This window comes from Triticum aestivum, chromosome 1D (assembly GCF_018294505.1).
Source record: "Triticum aestivum cultivar Chinese Spring chromosome 1D, IWGSC CS RefSeq v2.1, whole genome shotgun sequence".
In the NCBI taxonomy this organism is placed as follows: Eukaryota; Viridiplantae; Streptophyta; class Magnoliopsida; order Poales; family Poaceae; genus Triticum; species Triticum aestivum.
The window spans coordinates 451,708,923-451,728,382 of NC_057796.1; the positions used below are offsets into that span (position 1 = coordinate 451,708,923).

At 49.5% G+C, this 19,460-nt stretch overlaps 1 protein-coding gene across 1 annotated transcript; it reads left to right on the forward strand.

Moving 5' to 3' along the window:
• The first annotated feature begins 3,477 nt into the window (after positions 1-3,477).
• On the forward strand, positions 3,478-7,447 carry LOC123182848 (putative disease resistance protein RGA1). The gene has a single exon (XM_044595517.1). It carries the CDS (start codon positions 3,573-3,575, stop codon positions 7,389-7,391), a length of 3,819 nt encoding a protein of 1,272 aa, XP_044451452.1. The 5' UTR covers positions 3,478-3,572; the 3' UTR covers positions 7,392-7,447.
• The last annotated feature ends 12,013 nt before the right edge of the window (positions 7,448-19,460 follow it).

Consider the following 19,460-nt stretch of genomic DNA (forward strand, 5'->3'; position numbering starts at 1 on the left):
TTCTAAGGACTGGAGTAAGCATCTCGGAGTTGGAATGTACGCTTTGATGAGATGATCAAAGATTTTGGATTTATACAAAGTTTATTAGAAACTTGTATTTACAATAAAGTGAGTGGGAGCGCTACAACATTTCTGATAAGTATATGTGAATGACATATTGTTGATCCGAAATGATGTAAAATTTCTGGAAAGCATAAAGGGTTGTTTGAAAGGAGTTTTTCAAAGGAAGACCTGGATAAAGCTGCTTACACATTGGGCATCAAGATCTATAGAGATAGATCAAGACGCCTGATGATACTTTCAAAGAACGCACACCTTGACATGATTTTGAAAGAGTTCAAATAGATCAGCAAAGAAGGAGTTCTTGGCTGTGTTACAAGGTGTGAGTATTGAGTAAGACTCAAGACCTGACCACAGCAGAAGAAAGAGAAAGGACGAAGGTCGTCCCCTATGCTTCAGACGTAGGCTCTACAGTATGCTATGCTGTGTACCGCACATGAAGTGTGCCTTGCCATGAGTTGGTCAAGGGGTACAATAGTGATCCGGGAATGGATCACATGACAGCGGTCGAACTTATCCTTAGTATCTAGTGGACTAAGGAATTTTCTCGATTATGGAGGTGAAAAGGAGTTCGTCGTAAAGGGTTACGTCGATGCGAACTTTGACACTAATCCGGATGGCTCTGAGTAGTAAACCGGATTCGTATAGTAGAACAATTATTTGAAATGGCTCCAAATAGCGCGTGGTAGCATCCACAAGATGACATAGATATTTGTAAAGCACACACGGATCTGAAAGGTTCAGACCCGTTGACTAAATAACCTCTCTCACAAGCATAACATGATCAAACCAGAACTCATTGAGTTTAATCACATAGTGATGTGAACTAGATTGTTGACTCTAGTAAACTCTTTGGATGTTGGTCACATGGTGATGTGACCTATGAGTGTTAATCACATGGTGATGTGGACTAGATTATTGACTCTAGTGCAAGTGGGAGACTGTTGGAAATATGCCCTAGAGGCAATAATAAATAGGTTATTATTATATTTCCTTGTTCATGATAATCGTTTATTATCCATGCTAGAATTGTATTTATAGGAAACTCAGATACATGTGTGGATACATAGACAACACCATGTCCCTAGTAAGCCTCTAGTAGACTAGCTCGTTGATCAATAGATGGTTACGGTTTCCTGACCATGGACATTGGATGTCGTTGATAACGGGATCACATCATTAGGAGAATGATGTGATGGACAAGACCCAATCCTAAGCCTAGCACAAGATCGTGTAGTTCGTTTGCTCAGAGCTTTTCTAATGTCAAGTATCACTTCCTTAGACCATGAGATTGTGCAACTCCCGGATACCGTAGGAATGCTTTGGGTGCACCAAACGTCACAACGTAACTGGGTGACTATAAAGGTGCACTACAGGTATCTCCGAAAGTGTCTGTTGGGTTGGCACGAATCGAGACTGGGATTTGTCACTCCGTGTAAACGGAGAGGTATCTCTGGGCCCACTCGGTAGGACATCATCATAATGTGCACAATGTGACCAAGGAGTTGATCACGGGATGATGTGAGTTACAGAACGAGTAAAGAGACTTGCTGGTAACGAGATTGAACAAGGTATCGGGATACCGACGATCGAATCTCGGGCAAGTAACATACCGATGGACAAAGGGAATTGCATACGGGATTGATTGAATCCCCGACATCGTGGTTCATCCGATGAGATCATCGTGGAACATGTGGGAGCCAACATGGGTATCCAGATCCCGCTGTTGGTTATTGACCGGAGAACGTCTCGGTCATGTCTGCATGGTTCCCGAACCCGTAGGGTCTACACGCTTAAGGTTCAATGACGCTAGGGTTATAGGGAAAGTATGTACGTGGTTACCGAATGTTGTTCGGAGTCCCGGATGAGATCCCGGACGTCACGAGGAGTTCCGGAATGGTCCGGAGGTAAAGATTTATATATGGGAAGTCCTGTTTTGGTCACCGGAAAAGTTTCGGGTGAAATCGGTAATGTACCGGGACCACCGGGAGGGTCCCGGGGGTCCACCAAGTGGGGCCACCAGCCCCAGAAGGCTGCGTGGGCCAAGTGTGGGAGGGGACCAGCCCCAGGTGGGCTGGTGCGCCCCCCCCCCCACCAAGGCCCAAGGCGCATGGGAGAGTGGGAGGGGGCAAACCCTAGGTCCAGATGGGCCTTAGGGCCCATCTAGTGGGGCGCCCCCCTCTCTCCTCCCCTTGGCCGCCCCCCTTGATGGGATCTAGGGCTGGCCGCCTCCTCTTGGGGGTGGAAACCCTAAAGGGGGCGCAGCCCCCTCCCCCCCTATATATAGTTGAGGTTTGGGCTGCCCAAGACACACGAGAACGTCTCTCTTTCGGCGCAGCCCTTCCCCTCTCCCTCCTCCTCCTCTCCCGCGGTGCTTGGCGAAGCCCTGCGGGATTGCCACGCTCCTCCACCACCACCACGCCGTCGTGCTGCTGCTGGATGGAGTCTTCCCAACCTCTCCCTCTCTCCTTGCTGGATCAAGGCGTGGGAGACGTCACCGGGCTGCACGTGTGTTGAACGCGGAGGCACCGTTCTTTCGGTGCTTAGATCGGAATCAACCGCGATCTGAATCGCTACGAGTATGACTCCCTCATCCGCGTTCTTGCAACGCTTCCGCATCGCGATCTACAAGGGTATGTAGATGCACTCCCCTTCCCCTCGTTGCTAGATTACTCCATAGATTGATCTTGGTGACGCGTAGAAAATTTTGAATTTCTGCTACGTTCCCCAACAGGAAGGAGAGGGGGGGGAGGGGGATCATGCAGTATGCCCCAAACTCGGTACTTCGGTACTGATCTGCAAAAAAGAGATACCAGTTCCCCTAGCCTCAGATGTGTTACCATCATACAATTAACTTGACAGAAGTACCAAACAAGCCCTTATGCGTACGAGATAGCTTAGGCTGGATAGGGAGCTGCATAGGATAGGAGATATCATGATGGGATTAGTTAGATTCTTGCTAGCTCCATGTGCATGGCCGATTAGTACAATACAACGGCCGGCTAGCCAGCTAAAGTTACAACGCTGCCCACGGCATTGTCAAATAGGCGCTCTGTATTATGTCAAAACCATGGTATTTTACACCCACGGACTTTTTTTTTCTGAGAAAAGGCCATCATGTCTAGCTTTATTGACTAAATTGTTTGTTGATACTTTGTTTTTTTTTCAATACTTTGCTATCAAACATAGCCATAATGCTTTTTCTTAGGGAAGAACATAGCCACAATGTTGAATTTGCAGCGCACACTAATTAAAGAACCGTGCGTGCACGCACGTCGTCTGTGCACCGGCCACAAACTAAGTCATTAGCGTGGGCCGTGGGTGGTGCGTACGTGCACGACTTGATCAATCAATGCTTTTAAATCGATGCACGACTCGATCGTTAGCGCACTGTCAACGACGTGGCAACCACAACAGCAAGCTGCTTCCATTTGCTTCTTCAATGGAATTGATCATCACACGAGGTTGCAGATTGGTTATCCAGCTCCCGAAGAAACGCTGGGACCATCGCAATGGCAATGGCGCCACCACCGCACAAGCTCGCCACGATGGTCGGATGGTCGGCCTCGGCATTCGTCGCCGCCGTGCTCGCCCGCCTGATCCGCAAGGGCATCGCGCTGCTGGCCGAGCTCGACGAGGCCGCGGTGGGCCACCTGCGCCGCCTCGAGGGGCTCCTCGCGCCCGTCTGGCGCGTGCTCGACGCGGCCGACGCCGGCGCCATCGACTCGAGCCAGCGCCCCATCCAGGACCTGCTCGACGCGGCCTGCTCCGCGGACGACGCCCTCGACGACCTTGAGTACGCGCTCCTTCATACCGAGGTGGCCGGAGGTGCTGATCCCGGGTCAACCGCCAGTTCGCCGGCCTCGGTCGCCGGGGCCGACGCCACCAGAAAACCACGCAGCCCTATGAGGTTTTTGTTGTGCTTCAGCCCACCAAGAACCGCTTCATCTACTGGCAGTGTCAGCTCCCTTTGGAGAAGCTCAAGCAAGAAGAGGAGCAGCGCCGTCAATGTCAATCTGGACGGACTAAGAGAAGCATTTGAGGCCGTGGCTCAGGCCGCCTACAGGTGCACGTCTACGTACGAGCACGTCGTGCCGCGGAAGAACTACGCCACCATCGTCTCCGTAAAATCGCCGGGGGATGCCGTACGTGATAAGTACGACATCTTCGGCAGGGAGGCCGAGGTGGACCAGATCGTGAAGACGGTGAGGCTCGGCGACGACCTGCGTTACCGCCTTGGCGTCGGCGTGCTCCCCGTCGTCGGTGCCGAGGGGGTTGGCAAGACAGCGCTCACCCAGCTCATCTTCCACCACGAGATCATCAAGGCCGAGTTCCCCGTGCGCATGTGGGCGCACGTCTCCGGCGAGCTCCTGCTGAGTAAGCAGCTCATGGTCCAGATGATCCATCCAGTGGTTGCAGGAGATGCCGGTCATGACGTCCAAGACGCCAGGGAGCTTCTGCTGGCGCAGCTGGCCGGCAAGAGGTTCCTGCTCGTCCTCGACCACGTCACAGATGTCAGCGATGCCCAGTGGAGAGATCTGATGGAGGTGCTGCAACCAGCTGCTCGGAGGAGCTTGATCATGGTGACAACTCAATCCAAAGATGCCGCCGCAGCTGTAGGGACCATGCCCCCGCTGATCCTCGGTCCTCTGGCATTCGATGATTACTGGAGGATGTTCAAGCATTTCACATTTGGGGCTGCAGATGAAACTGAAGAAGACTCCACTCAGGTAGTGGATGAGTGGGACGACCTTGAAGAGGATGAGGAGGAGCTATCAACCATGGAGCAAATAGCACACGAGATGGCCAAGAAAATGGGCTGCTCACCGTTACCGGCACGGGCAATCGGGCGTTCACTGTACTTCCGGCGGGATGAAGAAGGCCACTGGAAAGATGTGCTGGATGACAACTTGTGGCAGCAGGGGGAGGGGGATATCGGCGGGATCTCGCCGGCACTCTGGCTGAGCTATCAGCACCTCGATCCACGCCTCAAGCAGTGTTTCACATACTGTGCGGTGTTTCCAGGTGACTATGTCTTCCGAAAGGAAGAACTGGAGCAGATGTGGGTAGCACATGGGTTCATATATTCCGATGATCCCGCGGCGACATTGGAGGACGTCGCCGGCGAGTTCTTCGACGAGCTTGTTGAACGATGCTTCTTCCAGCCTCTGGGAAGAAACAGATACGTCATGCACAACGCGATGCAGAAGCTAGCACGAGCAGTCTTAGGGAGTCAGTCTTACATGGTCACTGATAGCTCAGGTGAAGTGCCACAGGAAGTTCGTCACCTGACAATCACAACTAACAACCTGCTGAAGCTGAAGATGGATCTGGCATTGCAGCTCTCACATCCCTCCGATCACCATTTCCTCCAGCGTGTTCGCACAATCCTGTTCTTCGAAGATTTTGGCGATTCAGATGATTTCTTGGAAGTTCTAGCCGAGGTTTTCTCGATCGCAAAGAGCGTGAGGGTCCTCGGCTTATCGTCTGCAAACATTTCACTTCTGCCTGCTGAGATCGGCCTGCTCCGACACCTCCGGTATCTCAACCTATCCAGGAACAGACTCACTGAACTTCCAGAGACAATGTGCCAGCTCCACCTGCTGCAGGTCCTCGACGTCAAGTGCAACTCTCCTTATCTCCGTCCTCCCAATGGCATGACAAACTTGATTCATCTGAGGCATCTGCGTGCATGCGAAGCTTTCCTTTCGGCCATACCTGACATCCAACTACTCTCAAATCTGCAAGAACTGGAGGCAATCTGCATCAAGAGTGGCGCGCATGCCAATGCCCTACGCCAAATGGTGCAGCTCAAAGGCGCGCTTCGCGTTGCGAATCTCCACCGGAGCGATGCCAGTGGGTTCAAGAAGGGTATCCTGAAGGGAACAAAGCACCTGAACAAATTACAGCACCTGAGCAAACTACACCTGTCGTGGGCTAGCAGTTCCATGGCCGGAAGCAACGAGGTTTCAGCAGTTGATGCAGAGCTGCTTGAGTGCCTGCAGCCACATGAGAACATAGAGATTCTGACGGTTTCGGGCTATGCAGGAATAAGGTCTCCACCATGGATGCTGAAGACCTCTTGCTCCCTGCCGAATGTGACATCTATGTGCCTGACAGACTGCCTGAACTGGGAGAGCCTGCCTTGCCTGCATGACATGCCTTGCCTCGAGGTTCTTGAGATCAAGAGGATGCATTCTGCCAACAAGGTGGGCATTTCTCAACTATCAGACCAAGAACTGTTCCCGAAGCTCAAAAGGCTCATCATCGAAGACGCTCAGCATTTCACCGGATGGTCAACCGGCAACTCGACAAGACACATGTCATTTCCCTGCCTCTGCAAGCTGGAGTTAAGAAACTGTCCCAGCCTGACGACCTTCCCAGAGGTCCCCCTTTCACTCACCACCATGATCATTGAAAACGTTGGTCTCGAGCTGCTGCCGATGATTCACGACAAGCAGCCATCATCAGAAGACGCAATGTCATCAACATCAGAGGAAGGTGGCAGATGGACGTCGCGGCTCACCACGTTACACATACACCGGTGCCACAAGCTGAGGTCCCTGGGATCCGGCCTTCTTCAGCAGCAGCACCTCCTGCGGTCTCTCGAGGCTCTGTCGATCAAGAGTTGCGACGACGTCACCTGCGATCTGCCCGACGGCTTCAAGGATCTCACCACTCTGAGGGACCTCTCGCTGTACGACTGCCCGAAGCTGCTCGTCGACAAGTTCCACGCGTCGCTGCGGACGCTGGAGATCAGCGAGTGCTTCGTCGCGCGGGGCGGGTGGGTGGACGAGTACCCTTTCCTCTTCTCGGTGTGGGTGCTGAAGATCAGCGGCTGCCCGCACGTGAGCTCCGGTCACGGCGGCAAGGTTGCTGAGCCTCTGGACTGGCTGAGCTCCATGTTCAACGTGTACAGCCTTCAGCTGGAGAACACGTCGTTCGTGAGCCTGAACATGTTTGACAAGCTCCATTCTCTTGAGACACTCGAGATTGACGGGAGCCGCGGCGCCTTCTTCGACGGTTCCTGGGAGTTCGAGTGGCTGGAGAAGCTGCACACCCTGAGCATCAGAAGCTGCGGTGAACTGAGTGAGCTGCCGGAGAACCTGTACACTCTGCCTGCGCTGGAAGAGCTGTGCGTGGACAACTGCCCGGCTATCCAGGCACTGCCGGCGAACGGCTTGCCGGCGTCGCTGAAGAGGTTATCCATATCCAGGTGCAGTCCAGAGCTGATTCAGAGGTGTCTTGACGACGAACTTGATAGGCCCAAGATTGCGAAGGTTGGTGTTGTTTACATTGATGGGCGAAATATTGCTGCTCGGCAGGAGTAGTGCGGCATTCTTGTTCCCCTGTATATGCAGACATTGTCTGATTGAGTGAAGTAGTACTTGATCAATGCATCCATCTGAATCGTATGAAACCTTTATTGCGGACTCTACTGTTGGATTAGAGTGATTGAAATGACATTGGTACCTGCAATCAACTCTCCTCCCAACCCCGTGTCCCTCCGGCCTCCGCCGACGAGTACCACATCCCCACCAACCAACGCTGCCGCTGCCCGTCGCCGCGGTGGCGCGTGACGGGGCGCTGCGTGGAGGTCGCGGTTGCCGTCGTGCGGCGTCGCTGGAGGGTCGCGGCCTTGGTCCCTGCTGGTGGGAGAGGGGCATGGGCGGCTCGGTGGAGGCGCGGTGCTGGCGCTACGCGACGTGCGGGGAGGCCGGATCTTGTTCCGCGTTTTGCGGCCTGCTCGATCTTTTCCAACCGGGCTCACAACCCCTTTCCATTAATTTTGCAATCAACAAAAATACATCAGTCTGGTTTCAAATTATGTATCAAGCATCTACTTGTTAAAGATAACTAAACCGAAAGATAGGACTAACCGCAAGCAAAATGAGACTGAAAGGGGAGAGCGGGTTGGCGCATCATCAGGAAACCCACCGCAGGACGATCTGCAGTCTTCAGGTCATGAGCCTGAACGGACATTCCGCCATGGGGCGAAAACCTGATGACACTTACAAGTCACTGCCCAACCAAAACACCCAAGGTTCCCAGGATGAAACTGCCAGTAAACCTCTACGACTAGGCGAACCACTACCAGAAAGCACAATTGCCAGCGGGCATCAAACCCCAGTGGACAACGGAACGCAAAAGGAAAGATCCGAGCGCCGATCCCATCTAACCAATCTGGATCCCATCTCTGTCTCCCAAGAGAAGTCTGCCACGAGGGAAGGACTTGTCCGCCAGCACAGCAGCCGCGTGTGCTAACCTCTTCACTTCAGCTTGGAACTTCACCTTCTTTTCCTCCTTAAGCAAACCTGCCCAATATAACATAAACGAGCAGGCCGTGGAAACAGCCTCCAGAGGGGTACGAGCAACATATTTTTCAAATGTAACTTCATTGCGGAGATTTCAGATCCCCCAACATATGGCAGCAATGATCATCATATAAAAGCGCTTCCCTCCTGGGAAAAACTTATAGAGCCAAGCGAAACTTTGCCAAAGTGATCGAGGACAGTGAGAAGTCCCAGCCGTCATGCCCAGCACCCCCCCAAACTGAACGAGCAAGTGGGCAAGTAAAGAACAAGTGATTTGCTGTTTCTATATCCGTACAAAAAGAACACACAGGATTGCCAGGCCATTTCCTAATACGCATGTTATCCCGAGTCAGCGCGGCATTCTAAAACAGTTGCCATAAGAAGATTTTAATCTTCAGCGGAATAGGTGCTTTCCACACCCATTTATAGTTGGGGCCTGATAAGTTTCTTTCCAACCATTCATAGATAGATTTAGTAGTAAATTTTCCCTTACTACTAAGAGCCCATGCAATTTTATCTGGAGAATCATTCAGCAACAGCTTTTTTGCTTCCATTACCATCCAAGCCCACTGCTCACCCAACATGCCAACCAGTCTGCATCTAAAGCCTAGTTCATAGTTATTCGCAACCCAGGATGCAACAGTGCACTCCTGGTCTTGACAAATACTAAACAGACGAGGAAACGATCTTTCAACGCAATATTCTCAACCTAAGGATCGTACCAGATTCTAGTCAGGTTTCCACTTTCGATAATGATTTTTCTACCAGCCATATACGACTCTTTGACTTTCATGATAGCCTTCCAGCAAGGAGAATCAGAGAAACGACTTCGAATATTAGCTACAGTCTTATTTTTGAAATATTTTGCCCTTACTATACGCTGCCATAACCCATCACTCGTTTCTAGTTTCCACCACCATTTAACGAGTAGGGCAATATTCTGTTTATGAAGATCTTTGATACCCAGACCCCCAATCTTCTTAGATCGACATATTCTTGTCCACTTAACCATATGGTATCCATGTTTCTTGTTTTTCCTCCTCCAAAAGAAACGTCTACGGTGTTTATCCATCCTCTCAATAAAAGTTTTATTGAAGAGGAACATCGACATGAGGAACGAGGGAATCCCATCTAGGCTGGAACCCAACAAAGTGAGCCTGGCCCCGGAGGAAGCCGCATAGGCAACCCAGGCATCAAGCTTTTTGACCATTTTTCCATCAAGGAAGTCTAAATCCGCATTCTTGAGAGTGGAGTATGTAACTGGGACTCCAAGATATTTCATAGGTAAGGAGCCCACTTGGCATCCAAACATGTCAGCATAAGCTAAATCAATATCATTATCACCTCCAATACTAAAGATCTGGCTCTTCTCAAAATTGATTTTTAATCCTGACATAATCTCAAAAAGATAGAGCAAAAGTTTGACGTTGATGGCTTTGTCTATATCATGTTCGAAACAAAGCACCGTATCATCAGCGTATTGCAGGATGCAGACCCTCAATAAGATCAGCAGCTAACCCTTTGATAAGACCCTTTTTTGGGCCGTAAGCACCATTTTGGTCAGGCAGTCAGCAACAAGATTGAATAAGAAAGGGGAGTGAGGATCACCCTGCCTCACCCCCTTAGCACTTTGGATGTATGGTCCTACCTCATCATTGATCTTGACACTTACAGTGCCGTTTCTAAGAATTTGAGAGACCCACCCGCACCACTTAGAGTTAAACCCTCGTTTCACATGGCAATCGAGTAAAAAGTCCCAATTGACTTTGTCATAAGCTTTCTCGAAATCAAGTTTAAGAATCACCCCCATGCGCTTTTTAATATGAGTATAATGTAAAATCTCATGTAAAGATAGGATGCCATCAACAATATGCCTCCCTTTAATGAAAGCATTCTGTTGAATACTAAACAACTTATGAGCGTATTTGCTGGCCTTAATATCCATGGCTTTGGTAAGTAATTTGTAGGGGCAACGTAACAAGCAAATGGGCCTATATTGCTGGATTCTATTAGCATCTGTTGACTTAGGCAACAGAGTTATGATGCCATAGTTTAATCGTTGCACATCCAACTTGCCTTCATGAAACCACTCAAACAGGCGCAATAGATCTTGAGCCACCACCTCCCAACAATGTTGATAGAATTCAACAGGGATATCGTCTGGCCCAGGGGCACGATTAGATTTCATGTCAAACAAAGCCTTTTTGATCTCATCAAGAGAAAGGGGTCGAGTCAAGTCATCACTGTCATCAGGAGTAATCTTCTCATCCTGAGACCATAATGTTGCATCAATCTGGCAAAGATTGCCAGGTGCCTGTCCAAATAGGGCTTTATAATAGTCAGTAGCATGGGCAAGTAGGTTTTTGGTCCCTTCTATAGTTACAGACCCACATTCTAGGGAAATCATGGAGTTTTTCCTACGTCGCCCGGTAGCTACTTTATGAAAAAAATCAGTGTTATTGTCTCCTTTCAATAACCACCTCTCGTTAGAAAACTGGTGCCAATGAAGCTCTTCTGCAACATACATGTCACTGAGCTCTACTAGGATCTCCAGCTTCCTAGTATAAGCTTCCCCACACAGCCCATCAGCCTCTTCCAGCTTTTCAAGCTCCTGAAGCTCGATCTTGATGAGCCTTTTTCTGATTTATGGTGACCAAAAAGGTTAGAACCCCATCCTTTAAAGAATTTCTTAAACCTTTTCAGCTTAATGTTTAAGGAGTCAATGGGGTTGATAGTGTACACCGGCCTCGACCAAATCTCAGATACCAGAGGGAGGAAATCTAGATTGTTAAGCCATGCATTATCAAATTTAAAGCACCTGTTACCTGGTGCTCTAGAAGAAGCCCTCCCACTGTCCAACAACAAGGGGTTGTGGTCTGATAGCTCTTTGACCAGCTTATGAACAGAGGCAAGAGGATATAAATCCTCCCAATCAGGGGACATTAGAACCCTATCTAGTTTTTCTAGAGTTGGGTTGTCCTGCTTATTGGACCAAGTATAACAGCCACCTGTCATACAGATCTCTCTCAACCCAAGTAAGTGAATGGCAGAATTAAACACATTAGAGAAGTGGGACATAGGTGTTTTTTTATTCTTCTCCCCACTATGGCGGATGGTGTTAAAACCCCCCAACCAAATATGGCTTGCTAGTATTATGACACATAGCAGATAGTTCAGCAATGAATTCAGGTTTCTGCTCATCGTGGGCAGCACCATATACAGTCATCAAGACCCAACTACAACTTTTGTTCTTATCGAACAGATCTAACTGTAGGATATATTTACCATGTTTAGTCATAAGGATATCGAAATTGTCTTTATTAAGCCCACAAAGAATACCACCTGATTTCCCCCGAGAAGGAGCCCATGCCCAATGAAACTTTTGGTTCGGGTCAATCTTCCTAAAAAAGGAAGGTTTATAGGTTTCTTTCATAGTCTCTTGTAAACCAATAAAATCCAACTCATTAGCATTTATCATGTCAGTGAGACAGGTAGACATGCCCTTTTTACCTGCCCCCTACAATTCCAAAAGATGCCTTTCATTTATATCGTTCGGGCTTATCCCTTACTCTGGTAGGTCTGCCAGGATCCGTAGCAGCCCTACCCACTCCTTTACTCTTTTGACTTCTTGTCATAGGTCTAACAGACTTATTAGGAGATAACACCACCATCAATTTCCTGCGTTGGTTCTTTTTTTTCTTTTGCTTAGACTGGACAAGGATAAAAGAGTCCTCATCACCCATATTATCATCGTCCCAAGTTAAGGAAGGAGGCACATAATTACCTAACCCATCATTGATGGTTATTTTAGGGAGATTAGCATCCTTATTTTTATCATGCAACAAATTTCTAGATAGTTCTAATTCGCGCAAGATATCTACGGTAGCAAAATCATCATCCGAAATTTGCACTCCCATCAAAGAAGCACGTAATATAATGGCAGTATCAGACAAAGCAGAAAATTGATTTTTTGAGTTGGGCATTTTCATACCTTCCGAGTCACGTTTCCTCATCCTGTTGGCAGCCACATCTCCCACTTTTTCCAGCTTCTGCATCTGCCTGCGCGGAGCAAATTCCTCGCGAATCACATTATCATGAATTGGCGACCCAGATGGAGACTCAACTGTATAGGCACTACAGTTATCTCCCCCTTCCATGGACCCCTCCTCCAGTGGCACAATATGAGGTAATGAAGGCCAGACCACATAATCTGACAAAGGAGGAAATGTGTTCCCATGAGTGTTTTCATCATGACAGAGATACAAAGGTGAGGGTGGAATAGGAGTGATAAACCCCCAAGCACCTTTATGTATATTAACATCATTTGTGGGAGATCCAGACATCTCATCCACCTCCAGCTCCTCAGAAACTATTCCATATGATGCATTACCAGTTTGCGAACCACAATAAGACACTTTTCCAGCAGCATGTTCTCTGGCCATGGTTTCAATCAGCAGCTCCGTATGATTACCTTCATCACTTTCCTCTTCCTCTTCACTTTCAGCAACTGTAGTCAACCGCTGCATCCCTTTGTCATAGTTCTGTGATGAGAAAGTGCCGGCCATGGATGCACTTGTCTCCCCTTGCCCCGTAGAAGAAGCAGGATATGATTCCATCCTTGCTTTCTTGGGGAAGGAAGGAGATGCACTACTGTCAACAGCAATGGAAGACTGGCTTTTATCAAACCCTACTGACACAACTTTTTCCACTTCATAAAAGAAGTCATAGTATTGTTCCCCCAGCATCCCTTCAGCTGAGGGGGGAATTTTCTCCACTTCTCTGCACCCAAGAAGGATTCTAGCATATTCAGGCTTATGAATAGTAGCTTCATCAACTTCTAATGTTATCCCAACCAAGCCCCCAACATATGCCACATGTTTAGTGCATCTTTTTTCTATAGGAATGTTACGAACCCTAACCCAGGCTTTCTCCATGATTCCTTTAGCTCCTATCGAAGCAATCCAAGGAGTAATACAAACCACAATATCCCCCTCCTTCAGAGGCATGCGTTTCCCATAACAACATGCTCTCTCAACTTCACTTGCATTAGGAAATCGCATCACAAACTGGGCAGGGCCAATGGAACAGGCCGTACAGCGCCATTTCTTTTTACTAGGTTTTTTTTTTTGCAAAGATGGCATTGAATTCCTGCTCAATCTCTTTCACAGTAGCACACCCCTCCACAATAGTAATCACCACATTGTTAGTTTTTTCTACACTTTGCTTGGCAGCACACATATCAGGAATATAGAAAAACCCCTGGCCAGGCGACTGAAAGCCGCACATGAATGGAACACACTCCCAAGGCCTCAGAATCTGACATAGTTGAGCCATATGACCTACTTTGTTGCATTTCTCGCAACGGATAGTAGGGCAGCGAGGAGCGAAATGACCTGGGAGAGAGCAGTTGATGCAGAGCTCGGTGGAGCTTTTGGTCGTCGCTTGCCCAGAAGGTGGAGGCAGAGGCGGCTCCTTTGTGCTCGTTGTCGATTCCTTGGCCGCACCGCTCATGGCTCGCGCGGCGGCTTCCCATCTGTCCCCGACTTCGCCTCCACCAGATCTCGCGTCGCCTGTCGCCGACGGTGGTGGATCTGGCCGCTGCCAGACCATGTGACGAGTCTGGTTTGGCAGCGGAGCCTTGCGCCCTCCGCTGAATCCTCCCCACGCCGTGTTGTCGCGCCCTCCGCCGAATCCGCCCCGCGCCATGTTGTCTTGCCATCCTCCAGATCTCCCTCCGCCATGATCCCCCATCGTAGCGCGTGGCGTCACCCCCGCCCGCTTCGCCGCAGCGACCTGGGCGAAGGAGCGGTCGTCGCCGCCGGCCTTGCCGCGCCACCAGCCGAAGAAATCACGGGAGGGGAGATTGGGAGCGCAAACCCTAGCTCGCTCCCACAGGTGCTCGAAGAGATGTGCGAGATGCGCGTCTCGCGCACGCGTAGTGGTGGTAGGTGGGGGAAATGGTGCGGCTCCCCCCGCCTCGCTCGCTCTAGAAGGCACCACGCCAGGATCAGGGCTGGGTCCCTCATGGCGGTCAGGCGGCCATGGGGTTGGACCCACGCGTCCATCCGCCATTGGCGGGCGGTGGGTGGGGCTCGGGGCCGCCCCAACACGATCCGCCCCGCACGTCTCCCGTGCACCGCGCCTCGTGTCGGGCCATACGTCGCACCCGCTGGAGACGACCACGTCGCCGGTAGTCGTTCCCGAATCTTCGCGAAGTGGCACGGCAGCGAGATGATTTCATCGATGTCGATGTGCTCCCCCACACGGAGAAACCGGGCGTCAACCGTGACCCCACTCCCGTCAATCAGGACGAGGCGGAGTGCGTCTCGTCGAAGAACCAGCACACCGTCGTGGAACGCGAGCGTACGCGTCTGTAGATCAGCGGCGAAGGACACGCGCCATCGCTCGTCAGGCGTATCGCCCTGTGGGTCGCGTGAGCACGCCATCAACTAAGGGCAACTAAGGTCTCGTCCCTCGCCGTGTCCAGCGTGCAAGGAGGTGGCTAGGCCGTCGGGTTGCTGCTCCTGGCATGGGTGGAGGTGCAGCGGTGCCTCTTGGCCGCAAGGGGCGGTAGAGTGGCCGCGGGAGGTGCCTCTTGGCGCGCGCGGTTGTTGCGGCGCTCGGCGGGGGGTGGCGCGGGGATGGCTGCGCTCAACGGAGTTTACGGTCCGGTGAGCATCTTGATTTTTTTTTGAGGGGTTGGTGAGCATCTTGATGTTCTCGATGGGCCTACTTGGGGAATGCTGGGGGCCTGTGGACCGGTTGCGTGGAGTGTAGTAGGATGGGCTGCTCCGGGCAAACATGGCCACATGGGCCGGGCCGGGCCGGTATGGCTGTAAAAGGGCCTTCTTGGCTGGCCCATATGTCGGGTACGCATGCTTCTGGGTCGGCCCGCATGCCTGGGTTGTGAGGCAAGGCTCACGTGCTGACATAGCATGGCCTGCTTTCAGTTTTGAACAGCCCAAAAGGGCCAATACCACGCGGGTCGGATCGACACATTTGGCTAATGTGTTGTGTCTGGACCTCGATGCAAGGCATGTGTGTCGACATGGCACGACCCATTTATTAACCGGACGTTGTGACCATGCTAGCCCAGATGGGCAGGTCTGACGGCACGGGGTTGCGTTGTGCTAGCCTGAAGGCCTGGTCACGGGGATCGGCCTGGCACCACACGGCTACTGGTCGGGCGTGTTGCTTTGTGGCTTTGTGGGCCTTTAAGACTTTTTTTAACTCAAACAAAATATAATCTTAAAAAAATACAGAAATCTAAAAATTAAGAAAAAATACAGGAAAATCTTTTAAAAAGAAAAAAATAGTTAGAAATTACAAGCTAAATGAGCCACATGGGGCGTCGAATCGTGTCGTTTCAACCCGCAATTAAAAGGGTCGTGTTGTCCCCGGCCTTAAGGCCTACCTTTCAGGGTTGGCCTTGTCCGTGGCGAGCCCAAGGCTGCCCTTTTAATCGCATGTCGTGCCGAACCAAAATTCCATGTATGTGGGTCGGCCTGCACAGCATAGCCTGCACGACACGGGCCCTATTGCCATCTTTACTTCGGGCTAATGCATCGACGACACGACGCTCGCATATGTCACTTCTTCCTTGGGCGTCGTTGTGGAGCTCCTGCTTGCCATTCATTTTCAGATCGGCGAAAGCCTAAGACCCTGAGGGGTGACTACGATGTCTCCACGTCCTTCCTCGTTTTGGGGTGTTGCCCTGAAGGTCATCGATTTCTTTCGTGCCTTTTGGGAGTCGGACGCACACGATATCACGGTGGCATGTGGCTGGCCAATGGTGTGGGTGGGGATGTCGGGACGGTTGTGTCGCATCCGTTGGCATTGCTACTCATGTGGCAATGATGATGGTGGCAAGAGGAGAGCAGGGTCATGTCATGTCCTTCGTCGTCGACCATACGAGCACTATTAAGGAAAAGCCTAGCAGTAGAGCGGGTCTAAGGGCTATCAGTAGCGCGGGGCACCGCGCTGCTGATACGGTGCTACAGTTAACGTTTATCAGTAGCGCTGTTTGACACGCGCTACTGCTATACCTACTTAGCAATAGCGCTTTCCAAACGAACACTACTGCTAAGTGTTTTAGCAGTAGTGTTTTCCTGTCAAGCGCTAAAGAGCGCTAGTACTATATTTTCTCATATTTTATTGTTGTATATTTGCGATGTTTATGTACAAGTTTTATACAATATTCTAATCATATCATAAACATGCAATATGCTCATCATATCATACACATAATAGTCTCATCATATCATCTAACACAAATTATGTCGTCACATCATAATCACGATATAGCTATACAAAGTTACATGACATGTCTCATCATACATAATGTTGTACTTCTTGAGGCGTTGGTTCGTATACCTCTTTCGCACTAGCGTGAACCTAAACTAACTACTGGCTGTCGCTCGGAAACCGGTACACCTGGGCCTGACACTCCGGCCACTCGTCGTATACTCCTGGCGTAGCACTTCTTCGCCATCGATGATCTATGCACTTGCATCGTCACATGAGTCGATGATATGCAACATATATAGTTGAGCAACAGAAAAAGACAGACTTGGTAAAAATAGAAGCAACATATCATAAGCATAAAAAAGAAAGTTCATCGTGCATAACTAGAGTGATCTTCGCTAGTTGAGGAGGACGGTTTAATTACATCACAGATATAGTTTCGACGTGCATAACTCAAAGTTTCGTCATAGAGAAAGTATGGACTAAATGGACACACTGTCATATATCGTCAATCACTCCAACATGTCGTGCCATCCAGCCAAGTCAGGGAGATAGTCCCCGAGCGCAGTGAAAGGCTTCAGGTCGAGACGCTGAGCCGACACGCGTGTTCGGACGTCTTCTTGCGACATTTGCCCTTCTTCATAGAACATCCCTGTGTTTTTCGACGACCTTCTTCATGATGATTTGGGCAACTTCACGCTGGATGTGATAGAACTCAGCTCGAAGTCGATGATCCGGGATATCTCCTAGGTTCTTTGCCCATTTGCAGAATATGGGCATCGCCAGATGTAGGTGACATGCGAAGGTTCTGGTGATCCCGGCTGTACTCCAGCATGTGGTGTAGGACATAGAATCCATCACTAAGAGTACCACTCGGTTGCTGGATGCAGCAGAAGTCGGTCTTATGGCCGAAGGCAGGCCTGCGGTTCCTTGTCTTCCTGGTCTTGATCTCTCCACCACGTACGCCGTAGCTAAAGATAGCACTGTCGTGAACAGACTTGATGTGGGTGTAATCCTTTTTATTCACGTTCTTCGACGAGTCCAAGTAAAGAGCGTGGGAGAATCGGGGGTAAAGGATAATGATCAGTATATTTCTTTTCATCCCGGCTCGGGAACAAGAATACCTGGTGCAGCTTCGTTAGGAGGGAGTGCTTCATATTTTCTATCTTCTTTAGTTTCTCATCGTTGATGGTGGCGGTTGTCCGTACGATGCAGCCTATTTGATTGTCGTAGCATGCTCGCGCTTCCGCGGACTCTTGTGGCTCAAAATTGCCGTCGTCCACCTCCGTGACCACCAATCTAGTAGTGATGAGCTGGTTTGGGCGTTGACGTCTCCTCTTCGGTTTCGGTTCTATAACGGCTTCGCCAGTCTCGGTGCCGGTCTCGGTGCCGATCTGGGTCTCAACGCCAGTCTCGACGCCGATCTCGATGTCGGTCTCGGATGTGACAGGTGGGCCCTACAACAACCGTTGCTCGTCGAGAAGGTTCAAATGAGCGTCTGCCGCCACATAGACGTTGCAATCACCAGAACCCTGTCCTTCATCGTTGCTAGCCATGTTTCCTATGATTAAATCTAGTCAATTAATTCTAGACCTAATAAAATGAATAATGACATAAAAAAGGCATACGTTTTGCACGAACGTTGATTCCTTCCTGGTGCGACAAATCTCGGGCACTCCATATGTCCTAGTTTGTAGCACAAGTCATGCCGAAATTCACGAAAAAATTCGGCATGACCTTTGCTAAAAAGTGGACAAATTGAGCACCTGAAATTTACCAGAACGGAAATGAATCAACATTCCGGCAAAACATAGGCCACTCGGCTTTATTCCTTGGAAACAACAAAAGGCCACTTGGGCACAATCGAACCACTACAATGTTGCATATAACAGGACCACTTAAGAACATGTACATGTGCAACTACAACAGTAGATAAACATGAGCAAACACTATTGAGGAATTTGCATATAACATGACCACTTCAAATTTGCATCTCCTAGTGTTTGACACTTCAAGAAAATCTACACAAATCTCATGCTCTCTCAAACTCAATTCAAAAACCAAATATAGATGGATGTACCCTAGAAACCTAGAACCTTTACATATTTATGTCCTAAATTGTTGTCCTAATAAAATTATGTTCTAATATAAATTTTGAACCCTACAAATCAATTTTTGTCCTAAATTTCAAATTATGAACCCTAGAACTCAATTCAAATTATGTCCTAAATTTCTGTCATACTAAAAAATTAGTAAAAATTAAGAACCGACTGGACTTGCAGCACTAATAGAAATTCATATTTTTATATTGATTTTTCTCTAAACTAAACCCTACTGCCCTAATTAACATTAAACCCTACTGCGCTAACATTTCTAGTTAAACCTACTACCCTAACCGTACCCTACTGCCCTAGTACTTAAGCATCTACAAGTTTGTCATAAAAAATATATTTAGTTAACTACTTAAGCATATACAAATTTGTCCTAAAAATTATATTTAGTTAACTACTTAAGCATATACAAATTTGTCCTAAAATTTATATTTAGTTAACTACATTGGGTGCACAACAACTATACAACTGCTTAAGCATCTACAAGTACTAGCTAATTTGATGAACCCTAACTAATTAGATGAACCCTAGCTAATTTGATGAACCCTAGGAACCCTAGCTAGGCAGAGGTAGGGGAGGAGGAGGAGGTGTACATAGGCGTGCTCACCTCGGGCGCCGGCGTAGTTAGGGAGCAGGAGGAGGCAGAGCGACTGAGGGAGGGGGCGCGCGGCAAGGGGGGGGTCGGTGCTCAGGCGCGCGGCGAGGGCGGGCACCAGACGGCCATGGAGGG